At 40.6% G+C, this 15,285-nt stretch overlaps 1 protein-coding gene and 1 long non-coding RNA gene across 2 annotated transcripts; both read right to left on the minus strand.

Moving 5' to 3' along the window:
• On the minus strand, window positions 1-2,149 carry LOC141907640 (uncharacterized). The gene is made up of 3 exons (XR_012619529.1): window positions 1,928-2,149; window positions 1,058-1,094; window positions 1-324 (listed from the first exon to the last, which is right to left on the minus strand). It is a non-coding gene; the product is annotated as an uncharacterized LOC141907640 (long non-coding RNA).
• Window positions 2,150-7,514: 5,365 nt separating this feature from the next.
• Window positions 7,515-10,655, minus strand: LOC141907183 (uncharacterized). The gene is made up of 3 exons (XM_074796759.1): window positions 10,585-10,655; window positions 9,173-9,548; window positions 7,515-7,823 (listed from the first exon to the last, which is right to left on the minus strand). Exons 1-2 carry the CDS (start codon window positions 10,653-10,655, stop codon window positions 9,188-9,190), a joined length of 432 nt encoding a protein of 143 aa, XP_074652860.1. The 3' UTR covers window positions 7,515-7,823; window positions 9,173-9,187.
• Window positions 10,656-15,285: the final 4,630 nt, after the last annotated feature.

Genomic DNA, 15,285 nt, shown 5'->3' on the forward strand with positions numbered 1-15,285 from the left:
TTCATCTTTATTCTAATTACAGTCATCACATTCAGTGCATTCTTATAAAAATACGGCTGTTTCTATGAATCACATCTCTACAGAGGATTTCATAGATACAACCGTTTCTTCTAGAAATAACTAACACTGAGATGTTTTTTAATGACAGTAATTGAAGATTAGTTCATTGTGTCGTCGATTAACTGCCACATTGTCCATTTGAATCACAAACTCGTCGAGCAATTCTTTCCAAAGAAATATCCAGATTTTCATTTTCATCTTCATCGGCTACAGCCATGGCGACTGATGCAAAAATACCACACAGCGCAAGTCCTAATATGTGTCCTGAAATACACATAATATATGTACAGTCGAAGCCCGTTATAATCACACTATTTTAGACCAATGGTAAACATTGGCAGCTTTATAAAGAACGGTATTTTCCATGAATTAAGGTTAGATTGAGCGAATTTGTTCCCTGAAAAGAATATTTGCGTTTAGTGAGCAATGGCAACTATTTACGTTTGATACTTGCAGTGACAATGATCAATATCAGTAAGGCCCAGTGCGCACTCAGTCACCGGTGCACAAAAACTCCACGACCGATTTGGCCACGTATGATGGCGTTGGCTGATATCAAACTTGTTGAATGATAGTAGGGAATTATATCAAGACAGCAGACTTTATACGAACCCCAACCTTTTCAAACATATTTTATTAATAAAAACCAAAAATAGAGCCGAACTTCGTAAATTGTGTATTTTTATTGGTAAAATTATGAGATTTTTCACTTTTCCTTAAAAATCAGACTCAAATTGTCTTTGTATTAAGACCACGAGTTTGTCAAATAAGTTAAAGTAAAGTAAAGTAAAGAATATTTTTGTCGGCCCGACACTATCGAACAGCAAAGCAAATACATCGGTCATCGTAATGGCTGCTGGGTATCCGACAAATACCCGCGCGAGGAGCGTTAGCGCTCGAGGATTTAACCAAACGTGTCATAACCTATAGCAAGCGAATGATCGAGAAAAAAATCATTCAGACCTATACATGTTTGAATACAAACTAAAATACTTACTAATCATTGTTCAGCAGATTATGAAGTTGAAATCAACCTACAAATATATAAAAACGACATGAATATTATCAAATTTGCAAACATCCGGGCACTTTTTCACAAAACAAAATATTCTGTGAACGTTATGAAGCTTAAATAGCTTCCTCAACGAGATAATGCAAAGCACCAGTTGAGCAGTACTGACTCATGTCACCTGACCCGCTACAGCGAGCAGTCCTGACTCGTCTCACCTGACCCGCTACAGCGAGCAGTCCTGATTCGTCTCACCCGACCCGCTACAGCGAGCAGTCCTGACTCGTCTCAACTGACCCGCTACAGGGAGCAGTCCTGACTCGTCTCACCTGACCCGCTACAGCGAGCAGTCCTGACTCGTCTCACCCGACCCGCTACAGCGAGCAGTCCTGACTCGTCTCACCTGACCCGCTACAGCGAGCAGTCCTGACTCGTCTCACCCGACCCGTTACAGCAAGCAGTCCTGACTCGTCTCACCTGACCCGCTACAGCGAGCAGTCCAGACACGTCTCACCTGACCCGCTACAGCGAGCAGTCCTGACTCGTCTCAACTGACCCGCTTCAGCGAGCAGTCCTGACTCGTCTCAACTGACCCGCTTCAGCGAGCAGTCCTGACTCGTCTCACCCGACCCGTTACAGCGAGCAGTCCTGACTCGTCTCACCTGACCCGCTACAGCGAGCAGTCCTGACTCGTCTCAACTGACCCGCTACAGCGAGCAGTCCTGACTCGTCTCACCCGACCCGCTACAGCGAGTAGTCCTGACTCGTCTCACCCGACCCGCTACAGCGAGCAGTCCTGACTTGCTATAGCGAACATTAAGGCCTCGCGAAGTTGATATCTACGTGTCATTTACTTACGTGTTTGGTAGAACTAACTGATTCCAGAAGTGATGATGATGATGATCAGTTCTTGCTCTTGTTTATGTGATATCACGGGCCCAGTGACAGCGTTGCCTGAACAAACAATGTGTTAGTTGATTGTAGAAGAGATCAATATTTCGATGGGATCTCATCGCATATGTATATGATGATATGACGTGGCAAATTTTCAAACATGTAAAAACATTTTTTTCATGACGGTTAACTACGTGTGACTTTGATAACCAAAACATACGAAAATGTATTACTGGTGTTTTATTCTTTCGATCTTTCAAAGTTCTATTGTGTCTTACATCAACCACCATATACCAGCTACCCAACCAGATGGTGAGAAATATTTCATTTCACTCATCTCTCTTTGCTCCAGAATGAGAGAAATGTAGAAGAAATTGAACGCGGGAACCTAGCGAACCTAGCGGCTCCTCTCTCGAATCCTCAATTGCCTCAGTAGCGTTGAAGGTCCAATTTACCTGGTATAGGGAAACTCGATTCAATAGCACCGCCCCACCGAATTTGGTTTAAGAATACGTACAAGAAAAATGAGCTTTAAGAAGGAGGACATCTGCGAGTAGAAAATTAGCATAATTGTTATAAATTCTTTCTTGGTGTCGTGAAAATAACTGTAATTTTTTGAAATGGCAATTCGGGTCACATTGGATTAGTTAATCTACGCATTATGAATGATTCGATTTTATCATAAATGTCAATCGCCGAATTGACAGGGAATGCTGAATAATCTAGCTAGATTTACGTTGGAAATAGTGGGATGAGGGAGCTTCAAACGAGTAACTCGAAACGATTGTTTTAGTAGTTTAATTTGAACAGTCGTGCAGTTGGACTGCGGAATGGAAATATGAATCCATTAAATCTATAAACATGAAGTAAATGAAAATATGCAGAATATCTAAAATATCACACTAATGTCCAACTGCTCAAATGAAACTGCAAAAACACTCGTTTGGAGCTCCCACACCCAACTATTTTCTAACGTCAATATAGCTATTTTCTACTTGTCAGCGATTTACATTCAAAATAAAATAGAAGCATTCAGCAATATTTCTAATATCCAAAACCCCCTGTATACTTGTATTACAGACATGTGCTTTTGCGAAGTGACTCACCCGATATTATTGGTTAGCATACGAAATCATTTACATGACAGCTAAGTTTGTAAATCCCTTGCAGGCGCGGATTCAATGGGGAGCCCAGCCGGCCCGAGCCCCCCTTTTTCAAGCTTTATTTCTCGGGTGAAGGAAGCATATGGAATGTTACTGAAATGATTGTGAGCATCATTAAATACAGCAGTAACAGTAACCGAGTAGTATATATATGGTTATTTTAAATACTGCCACCAAACGTATATAATCTGAAAGACACATATCTCTCTTTTGAAAAATCCTCTGGAAAACGATGGAATTTGACAACAGTTGAGCGATGGTTTCAGTAAAAGTTATGACAGCCTGCTTAGTCATAGCCATGCCGCGGCCAGGATGAGTGTTAATAGGCCTAATTTTATGATGAGCGCTGAGCGGGAACGTGTCCGCCCTAGAAGTCGTGGGCGATGTAATAGATCAATGAATGGTTTGCGGCCAGGATGTGTATTGGCGTGAGCGCGAGCAGGCGGCAATCAAACCCTGGCAAGTGAGGATGGCTGCAAATAGTCCCAAAACATTTTCATATTCTTAATTCACAAACAGCGGGAGTAATCAGAATCGCTACATAAGTCAATGTGAAAAGATCTCTGATCTTGCGCTTATAGGTAGCCTTGCTCGTGCAGAACTGGCGCGCTTTTGGTTGCGATTTCGATTTCTCGTCCGAGTCAAGCATGACCTAAAGCGCTAATGCTAAACTGCCGTGATGACGAGAGATAGGCTACTTACACGAAAAGGCCCCGTTTAAGAATTTTCGGAAGGCATTACAGGGGCATCCTCCCCCGGCAGGGATTCGAACCTGATGGCATCGAGATTGCCACGGCACGAAACCCTGCCATAATCGACCGTGTGCGCAGATACAGGCGCAGTTCAGATGATGTGATTTTTAGCCAATCAGAAATCCCGTTTTATTTTAGCCCGGGTTTTCCCATTTATAGTTCATCCTTGAAATTTTCCTCAACGATTATACAACGAGCAATCTGATTGGTGCCGCCAGTTTTCGTTCGGAAAGCTGCGCATGTACCTGCGCACCCGGTCTAGTGTGGCAGGGGTTCGTGCCGTGGCTGAGTGTAGTGATGCCATCAGGTTCGAGTCCCTGCAGAGGGAGGATGTTACAGGGTCTGCTAGCCACCCTATTCACCCCCTAGATCCGCCCCTTAAACCCCTAGGAGACTTCGCATCTACGGCGCTCGTCTCGCGTCGGCGCAGGTATAGTTTAGCATTTTCTTTCAACTCAGCCCCCCACCCTATCCAGAAATCCTAGATCCGCCCTTGCTTGGTTTCTTTGTCAGCCGATGGCAAGTCTCAAGCATGGTTGCTTGGCAAAAAACTGTTATGTCGCGTGCAAGACCTGTGTAGGGCCAGTTATCGGGGCTAGTAAACTGTCAAACACGGAATCATTTACAAAAAGTGGGAACCACTTCTTCCACCCTGATGAGAAATAGAATTCATTTTGCTACACGGCGCAAGTTAGAATGCGAGGTAATCGGCCCCGTGACAGTCTATACGCTATAGGGACCTATATACTTTTGCAGTATAGACCTAGATACTTTAGTAAACTTTTTTTATTCTTCCTGATTTTTCCTTTCATAAACAATACAAAAATAAACCGTTCCGAAAAATCACCGCACAAAAACGCAAAGAAATTCGACGCCAAAAGAGTTCGTTTTGCGGACGTATTTGCGTGAAAAAACGGTATATATGTATAATAGAATTCTATGTGTTTCGGTCAAGTACACGCACTCAGAATCTTGAATGTTACTCACGCCCTGAATTACAAGACTTTTCAACTAAGACGTGTTCTTTTAGTAGATATCACTCGATCTCCGGTTCTTTCCACAATATTGTGAAGGCTGCACAAGATTTCACAGAATGTATATTAGTGAGACAGTGCATTTTTCTGTATCTCAAACACGTGATATTATAATTTCCATTTTGCAACGGTTCAAAAACCATCAAATTGATCATTTCAGTAAACAGAGCATCGATTGATCATAATGTATTGTTTGTTCAGCTAACACTTGCGCTGGGTCTGTGGGTCCATATAAACACGAGAGTGAGAACTGATGATCATGACTCGAATCAGTTGTTCTACCAAACACGTAAGTAAAAGACATGTAGATATAACAAAGACTTTACGACTTAGTGAAGCCAGGACTGCTCGCTGTAGCGGGTCAGTTGAGACGAGTCAGGACTGCTCGCTGTAGCGGGTCAGGTGAGACGAGTCAGGACTGCTCGCTGTAGCGGGTCAGGTGAGACGTGTCTGGACTGCTCGCTGTAGCGGGTCAGTTGAGACGATTAAGGACTGCTCGCTGTAGCGGGTCAGGTGAGACGAGTCAGGACTGCTCGCTGTAACGGGTCGGGTGAGACGAGTCAGGACTGCTCGCTGAAGCGGGTCAGTTGAGACGAGTCAGGACTGCTCGCTGAAGCGGGTCAGTTGAGACGAGTCAGGACTGCTCGCTGTAGCGGGTCAGGTGAGACCTGTCTGGACTGCTCGCTGTAGCGGGTCAGGTGAGACGAGTCAGGACTGCTTGCTGTAACGGGTCGGGTGAGACGAGTCAGGACTGCTCGCTGTAGCGGGTCAGGTGAGACGAGTCAGGACTGCTCGCTGTAGCGGGTCAGGCGAGACGAGTCAGGACTGCTCGCTGTAGCGGGTCGGGTGAGACGAGTCAGGACTGCTCGCTGTTGCGGGTCAGGTGAGACGAGTCAGGACTGCTCGCTGTAGCGGGTCGGGTGAGACGAGTCAGGACTGCTCGCTGTAGCGGGTCGGGTGAGACGAGTCAGGACTGCTCGCTGTAGCGGGTCGGGTGAGACGAGTCAGGACTGCTCGCTGTAGCCGGTTAGGTGAGACGAGTCAGGACTGCTCGCTATAGCGGGTCAGGTGATGAAGCTGTCTGTAATGTTCACAGCCAATGATCTATTGTTGAGACAAATAGTCATATAGTCGTAGTAAAACATGTCTTATTTATAAAAACGATCTTAATTTTGATTCAGTGAATAAAATGCCTGGATCTATGCGGGCCACTTGATGGTTCTTAATTGAATTTGTAATTTATTTCAATCCTCGTATTTTCCTGTAGGTGCGATTTTTACAAGTATCTGCTGTACAATGATCAGTAAGTATTCTAGATCCAGGTTCACGGTTGTGAGTTACAGTTAACTATGAGTCCAAATAGTTCATTTTCAAAGTTCAAAAATATCTGAATGATCGGTCGTTCGACTTTTTTTGTCGAGTGAGATGTTTGCCGTAGTGACATCGTAGCTGAGTTAAACCCGCTTTTGGCTTGGAAATCTGATATTTGCGAGAGTGTTTGATATGTTGCTCCTCAGTTGGGGAATCCCGTTAAAAAGATGTGGCCCCGACAAACCGGGAGCTCGGTCAGTGAGGAGACCCTAATACTACTGCCGCGGTGGTTGGCTCGAACATCGTAAAAGTCAACTTGGTATAAACTTATGAAAGTTGTTTTATTTTTACAAAATAGTGATCTGTCACTGTTCATCAATCGACTCTATACATTTCAGGAAACGTTTTGCGTCTTGCACTTTTTATTGCGTCTGTAATGGCCATGGCGGTCGCTGAAAATAGTGAAAAACCGTTGGAGAGAATTGCTCGACTGGATTGTAATCATAATGGAGCATGCGATTGTGGATAGATGGAACAATGAACTAATCTTCAATTATTGTCATCAAATAAACATCTGTAGTTATTTCTAGAAGAAACGGTTGTATCAATGAGATCCTCTGTAGAGATGATGTAAGAAGTGGATTCATAGAAACAGCCGTATTTTCATAAGAATGTACTGAATGTGATGACTGTAATCAGAATAAAGATTAATGAATGATATAATTAAGAATAGACATATTGCGTTTATTTGTACGAATGACACTCGTAGTGACATTTGCTCGGATTCTATTGCATGCGTTTCGCTGCGAAGAATAAACTTCAAGCGATTGGCTTTTCAAGAAAGCGCACGAGGAACACGAGTCAATGACATAGTTTGTAAATCACACGATCCTTCCACAAAACACACTGCTATTTTCAGAATTATTTTTTTCGTCTTAGAATAGGGATTGTGCATTTTGTCTAATTTGTTTTGATGTGGTATCCTCAACAAACCCTGCACACCTGCCGGGAACGAAAAGGAGGTTCAGGATTCTTTTAACCATTGTACTTCATGTAGTTTCGTAGGTTCACTTATTCTTCCTAAACTCCTCAGAATTCATATATTCGACGGATATTCGAGTTCAAAACCACGAATCGAAAAAGTAAAAATCAAACTCAACATATTTTGCATATTATCCGTATTTATTACAATGTCTTCGAAATAAGGTTTATAATTTCAAGCTACTTTGGGATTGACCGAAACATTCAGACACCGATCATTGAAAAGCTTATATTCGCTATTCCGTGTATTAATCAGTAAGTACACTTCAGGTGAGGGTACAACAAAAAGCGATGATAGTCTCGAGAAAACGATCAACACCAAGCCAAATAAAGCGATTCCACAATCAATCCAGTTTTTTTGATTTGTTTCAGCTCCTGTTCACACTATGTTCATCACTACCGATCGAATTCCTTCCAGAAAAGCATTATTATTTATCAATAATCATATGGCTGTACGTAAACTGTTTCGGTATGAATTTCACAAATGGTATTTTTCTCAACGGTTTCAACTGGTGTCGACTGCATTTTCGATAGAAATTCACACAGGACGCAATAAAAGCTGAAAATATATTCGAAAAGCGTGATTTTAAAGTTAGGAAATTACTGGCAAAAGGTCCCGAGGATATAAACGGATTGATCGCCCTCCCGCAGCGAAATCAATATCAATCAGAAACTAAATCAACGTTTATTGGAAAATTCCAAAGGGTAAGATTTATTACATTTTCATTCGCAGGTTGAAATAATTCCTGCTGTATCCCAGGTGTTGTCCGTATGCAATCATGTCTGAAAACTATTTCATTTTTCCTGCAGAAAAATGCATTTAATATCAGGTTGGTCTTAGTTGTACACGATGGAGTGATGTTCAGAGGTTAGAGGAAGGCCCGGCGCCCATGTACATGCACTGGATGATATTTTTAGGCTTACATTTTGCGGGCCAATTCAAATCAATGAAGGAAAAGCGAAACTATTCGTATAGTTAGTTCTATTTCTTTCTTCGAGAGGACCTACACTTATTTCATAAATAAACAGTGGACAAATTGTACAAGATATTCGCCATTCCAACAGGTACATGTACGTACCGGGTATATACTTTGACTAATAATTTGCAGGGGAAGAAAGCTTTTTGACCGACCGTTGGTGCGCGGCCGTAATTTTCTGATGAATAATGTTCTCTTTGATGAGCGTCGTAGCCACTGACTGCGCCTAAATTGCGTATAGCTTTTATCTCTAACTTATACCTCAACTTAACAGCGAAATTGACCCAAAAATATGTTTTTACATATACACAATCAGTGCGGCAGGGACATACAGTCATACGTGACAGTGAAATGGACATTCCATCTATATATCAGACTACATTTGCGAACCACCAACTGATTTTTTGGTTTGTCTATTAATCAACGGAGGACTTTTTCCTGAGACAAAATCGAAAATGTATATAGTAAGAATAAGCACTGATTCTATAATGATTTTCCTATACCGAATAATAACATTCGTTTTAGAGCTTTGATTCGACAATCAATAAACATGAAAAGAGATAATTATTTTACAACAAAATGTACTTTTCATTGTCTATGCGTGTATCAGTTTTTCCGGTGTGTTTCCATACAACTGGCGCGTCTACAAAATCGACCAGTTACAGAAAATCAGATTTTGTTTGTTTCTGGAGCGATGTCTCACGGGCGGCTGGCAACTATATCGCGGTCGAAATGTGAAACCCCATCGGGAAAAACTGCTTCCATTGAATTCGTTTACCCCTACCTAACCTTATCTGTGTATATATATATATATATATATGTACAGTACGGCAGATATCTTTTAAGATACCTAATCATTTTTAAACCCACGTAGTTCATATGTTACTTGGAATCGTCGTGATGTTCGCTGACCATGACCGTTTTAACTTACTTTAGACACATATCTTTAATCTTTGATTTCACCGCTGTCGCTGTTTTCTGTCTGCGAACCGAACGGTTCCTGCGAAAACCCGAATCGCGAGCACGTGTTCATTGCGTGAACGCAGTACATTCTGGCCTGGTTTGCCACGTCTATCGAGTCGTCCATCGCGCCGCCGTCGACCCTTTTGCCGAAAAGTAAATTCGAATTGCGCTTCCCGAAGACGAGTCCCGACCCTCTTCGACTGAATTCGTTGGCGCGTTTACGACCGAACAGCAGCGAAGAGCGCTTCTCACCGAATCGAATCTTCTTTCCGCTGGAGAAATCCAGCACTAGCAACATGGCGAAAATGAAAATAACGCAAACTTTATAAGTTGACTGCATGACTCTGAAAAACATAAACAGAACGACATGTTGTGAATTTCAATGCAATTCGTCTTTACGTAAAAGTTACAATAATCTAAAGAGATTTGTCAGGACCCAGTTCCACCACTTCTGTGTTCAGATTTGAATCATTAACCCATTGAAAATCTAATCTTAACTCGGAGTTAACCCACGTGGAACCGGGTCCTGACATTTTATGCATAATGAAAGACTTTTTACATCGATTTTACTTAGAAATATCGTTTAGAAAATTACTATCGTTCAAAATGATCGTTTTAAATAAGTTACTCCGAAGAAGGTTTCCATCTCTTAAACGAAAGAGAGAATCTTCTATTGCGCTCTAAGAAATTAGTTGCATTCTTAAATCCCATAGATTTGTAAATGCATGGATTAGTATCAGTATCGTTATTACTATTGTCTAGAATTTATACAGCGCCTTATTCCTAAAAAGGCGCTTAACAGAACATAAAAAAGAAAGACATACAATCCAAATGAAATAAAACGATGAAAATAATACAGTATGAAAATAGTGAAATAGCAATTAATATAGCGATATAATTGAGGGATTTTTTTTTCTCCGCAAAAGAATACGTTACTTATTGACCCGATGTTTGTATTATCACAGCGCATATATTGAGAGAGATACATGCGCCGTAAAAATATGGACGTTTGAACAACTAGTAATTAGCGTAATGAAGAACGCCCATCCATCTATCCAATACAACTATCAAGTGGTTTTATATAGCAACATTGAACGTGCAATTATCCGTGTCTTACTGACGGCAATTGCTCGTATGAGATCCGTGTCTAGTGAATCTAAGTGCAAATAATTGCTGTTTCAATGTACGTACGTCGCTCTCTTACAAACATCACCTGCGAAAAAAATACTCGAGCTTCAGTAATTGATTTATCTTATTTTCATCGCCTTTTTTTTACATCGCGTTCACAATTCTTATGGAGTTGGCCAACCGTTCGCAACGATGCCTAATAGGTCTTTGCCTGTTTGAACAAAAACATTTGGCGCGTGCTTTATTTAGCACCGGTTGACGTCGAATTTGGACTCGAGTCTGATCGTCTCCGTGTGATCGCGGTTTACAATCCCAGCAGCCATGTTCATTTCCTATTTTGGCAACCAACCAGTTAACAGAACGAGCGAGTTAAAGTTTCATTAGTTGCGGTTTGCAATGAAATACTGGTGAAAGTCTCCTGGTGATCGAATTATGTCAATGAGACATCGAATTGGCGTAAATAGGCGTTGAAATACAAATTAGAAAACGCTGCCATGGTTTTGTTGTCGTGATTATTATTAGCACAAATAAAATGTGCGTGACACCTATAAACAGTGACGTAGCGTATAAAAGATGGACGTAGGCAGACTAGGGACCCGTTGTGTAGTTCTATGAAATGAATTCCCCGGTGTCCATCGTCTCCGAGTTTACAAGATCGTGTATCCTTATTTATCAACATTGAGCGTGAATTATGATACGAGACGATATGAATATGATAATTGTCTTGAATTTCTTATACTGTTTAAGAGCTGATGTGTACGGCGTATAGCAATTGTCGCGCTCTTTTTGAGAAAACATTTTATTCGGTATCAAATGCAAGGCAAGAGAAAAAGAAACGTTAAGAGTCGAGTGATCTGTGACTCGGATTCGGTTTGCCATTATATAACAGCGTATAAGGAAATTAGATACGATTCCCACAAACGGCTCGACCTTTTTTATTCAAAATCTTATCACGTTTTTAGCGATTCAACAGTTAGGTGTATACTAGTTCGGGTCGTGTTTCCTTACCGGAGTTTGTAAAAAGAAGACCAAAAGGTAGGTATATTTTGAGTAAAATGATGCGGTTTTACCGGCACTCACGTTAGCTCGAACCAATCGTCGGATGGATATGATACTCTCCGCGTAGCTCTGTTTTTCGCTATTTCTTTCGGTGTCGGTTTTACGTGGGTTTGATGAAAATCTTTTGTCGAAAAATGACACGGCTCTACGGACTCGACCTGTAATTTCTGGTGTAGCGGGATCATTTAATAACCAAACCGGTTGGTTAGATTTTGATTTGGATTCGATTGACCATGGATGAAACTGGGCCATGTTTATTTAAAGCCGCATTCTGAAACTGGTAAATAACACACTAATAACATTTGCATTTTTAATCATCTTTTTTTCAAATGAAATTACTTCAGTTATTTGGGTGTATCGATGCTGATTTTGACGCCATCAAAACCGTTTACTGCGTGAGTCGATGTGCACTACGTCATCAATATCGGCGCTCAAAATATCAATTGTGAATTTTGGCATCAAATTTATAATCAGATAAATTTTTCTCTTATTTTCCATTTAATGAATTTTCATGTCTTTTTGATACCGGATTTTGATGGCAATTACGATTAGCGAGTGAGTGCGTGTGTCATCAATATTGAAACTAGACTGGTTGCCGGTCAATTCAATTCAATTGTCGGATTTAGACAAATCAAATATAATTTTCCGATCCGTGATATTATATCATTTATATCATTTCATTGATTGCCGACAGCATCAAAACAATATTTTCAAGGCCTCAATAAACTTTCTTCAAGTTATAGTATTCTTATTCAATGAAGTGATTTTCTGTTGTATCTGACCGATGTTGATTGTTCCACGCTGGTTGTTCCCTCGCAGATTGTTTATACAGACACCTTTCAAATTATTTTTGATCATCGATCGTTGCTCGTATAGATAATCGTCGTTGATTACTGATTACCCGCGTGCGCGCCGGCACTTATCCGTACTTACCGTAAGCTCTTACCCTACGCGATGAAGATGAAGCCCATCCGAAATTAGTTACAGCCAGGTGTAAACAAAACGTTCGTATATCCTCTTTTATCTACGCGTAAAAAATACGAGATGAATTTCACGTAACGTCGAAATAAAATATCTTGCGTCGAGTCGATTTTTCAATTCATAGACGCGTTGAATTATGATCATTCATATCGTGAAAATAATAAATAGTTCTTAAAAACTTCTCCGAAATTTTCGGGTGACCTAAAATTTCGTATCGATATATTAAACTTTAGATCACATGCATAAAAAAAACTTGAGAATTCACCGCATCCGCGGTAACGACGAACCGCTTAAAATGCGTCGAAGGTCCGCTTTTGAAAAATGACTTTTCAGATATTTAATGAAATCATAGGCTTGTCTTACGTATGAACCAACGGGTATTCATTGTCTGTTAGTATAGAACTCAATAGATGACCAGAATTGTGATTGTATTTGTGATCATAGCGTGACGTTTTTTTTCCATCGAGCACCGTTTCAAAAAAGCTCCGCGTGTTAAAGAAAACGAACTTCCCATAAAATCAGTCACGCTACGGACCCGCAGTATTTCTATCATTTGAACTATTACTATACGGATTGTACTAATATTCCTGAAACTGACATTGACGCAATGGTATCAACAGATATATCTAAATCTGAAACTTAAAACATTTAGTTTTCTGGGATTTCCCTTTATCAAATCAGTACGTTCAAGCATTTCGTTCGTGTTATTCTAAATGTGTTTGAAGTCCAGTGTATTAATGCGTTCGTCTCGTCGATCACAATTTGTCACTGACTACGCGCGGCCTGTCCTCAGCATTCTAAACATGTCCTCATCAGTCTTTGCTGATCGCAACAGGAACGCGTATTTGTTTGTAGCTGTCCGATGTCGTATTTTGTTTGACGACCCAATGTGACGAACGTCCATCACTGGAATTACAGTAACTCTTTGTTTTTATACGTCGGGTGCTAAGCGCGTAAACCTCTGAGTTAATTAGAAACTACAATCTTGACCCGATCGTTGACCTCGCCATGAGTCAACTGATCTGAGATGATCCTCGGAGAAATCCCGTCGCAGATACAATATATCATTAAGAAACCGAAACTACTCGTTTATATTCAATTATGCATTTATAAGATGGTCGCAATTTGATAAGAGGGCCGGTGTACTTTTCCATCGCTGTGCCGTAGTTTCAAGTTTGAGGCTTGAAACCGCCTTTAGTTTTTTCGCCTGCGCCACCCAACGATCTTCAAATAACTCTCAAATAACTATCCTACATCTTAAAAGTTCTAGTTTTTTTCAACAAATAAAACCGAAATGCAATCGTTCAGATCTACGAAAATTTTATGAAAATCAAGGACAAAAAAAAAGATTTTCTTCACTAAGTTGCAAAAGTTTTTGAAAAAAAACACCATCTTCATAACCATTTGATGTTAAAATCGCAATTTCTTTAGAATATATCAGTAGTTATAGTAGAGACTATTCAACAAACAAAACAATTAAGAATATGAAGTAAGAATCCCACATTAAAGATTTGTAGCGTGTTCAGGATTTTGTCTCGCAAGATATTTCGTCATTCGTGGAATTTCTACTTAACGTCTTTACAAACTGAGTAAAACATTCAGTTTTACCGTCAATAAAGAACGTTTATAAATAAAGTTGAACTTACCTCGGTGATATTTGTTGAGAGATAAGTAATGCGAGTTTGTTCGTGTGTCTTCTGTGTTTGATTCGGAGTCGTCGGAATTACGAAGTGACAATGATGCGCGCGCGGCTTTCACAGATAAACTCGATCACTCGATCTCTTCATGTGTCGCGTCTCTCACTAGTTTTTCCGTAACATCCACACGCTCGGCTATACCCTATCCTATATATATACACACATCAGAGTATGGTCGCATATACTTATCTAGACTTATGAGTTTAAAAACCTGGTGTCGTGTCGATGATTGACGGGTTAAGTTACACCTCCTCGCTGGTTAATTGAAAACAATACCGTCTCATCCGGGCGGCGGAACTTTTGTGCTGTTTTTCTTAATTTAATTTCCTGATTTTTGTTCTGTTTAACATCGAGCGCGTGACTGCGAAATTCATACACAAGCGACAGAAGTTGATTATTCTGTAGTGACCTCGTGGAAGATTTCGAAACAAGAAAACAATAAATATAATTTTTCGGGTTTTCTGCTTATCAAACTTGTAATATACACATAATTAATACACAATATCAATTTTTTCATATTTATGTAAGAGAATTGTTTCGATCAGCTAATCTTCCACTTCGTATATTCTATTTTTAGGTGTATCATCATTATGGCGTTGAATTACATTTTACGATATTTTCAGTGAATACTTGCGCGGAATCAGTTATTGATAGTTACGCCCATGTTGTACGGTCGTGACTCAAGCCGGGCGTAGGTCGGCCTTGCGACGGCTTGCGACTCACGACCTATACACCCGGCTTTAAGTCCAAGAGTGGTTCATAATCTATGACTTGTCCGAAGTTGTTAGAAATAGAATCAAGATGATCTTAGATTTTGATTGATCTTATGATTGTGCGACTGGTCACTGGTTTTACCACCTTCTCCCTGTATAGAATTGTTGCTGTCCCTCATGTTGTAATTAAGTTTTATATGATATACTTTTGGGTAATTTTTCGGCTTCTCTTTGAAAAGAAAAACCCAAAACGCCTCTGATTGGTCTGTCTACATCTTCACTATTATACAATAGTGTGATTTTTATCGTGACCAGCGGACGGCCAGAGTAAATAATCCGCATCCTTTGATGATAGCCTTTTCTTGCGTTTGACCAGTTCAGGTAGAATTAACAGTAGTTAGCCAACGTAACCGAGCGCCTACATCAAACATTTACGAAATCGTGAGATCGCCGCGAGAGCTTTGACTATTTCGGGGAATAACCTCTACACGCTGAGAACAAAA

The sequence above is a fragment of the Tubulanus polymorphus genome, chromosome 6, assembly GCF_964204645.1.
Source record: "Tubulanus polymorphus chromosome 6, tnTubPoly1.2, whole genome shotgun sequence".
In the NCBI taxonomy this organism is placed as follows: domain Eukaryota; kingdom Metazoa; phylum Nemertea; class Palaeonemertea; order Tubulaniformes; family Tubulanidae; genus Tubulanus; species Tubulanus polymorphus.

What these genes read in the sequence shown, in the direction of transcription:
- LOC141907183 (XM_074796759.1), bottom strand. Translation starts at nt 10,655, where the DNA reads ATGGCTGCTGGGATTGTAAACCGCGATCACACGGAGACGATCAGACTC. An exon ending in TCCAAATTCGACGTCAACCG is followed by an intron (nt 9,549 to 10,584) that starts GTGCTAAATAAA and finishes TATGTTTTTCAG; the next exon opens with AGTCATGCAGTCAACTTATA.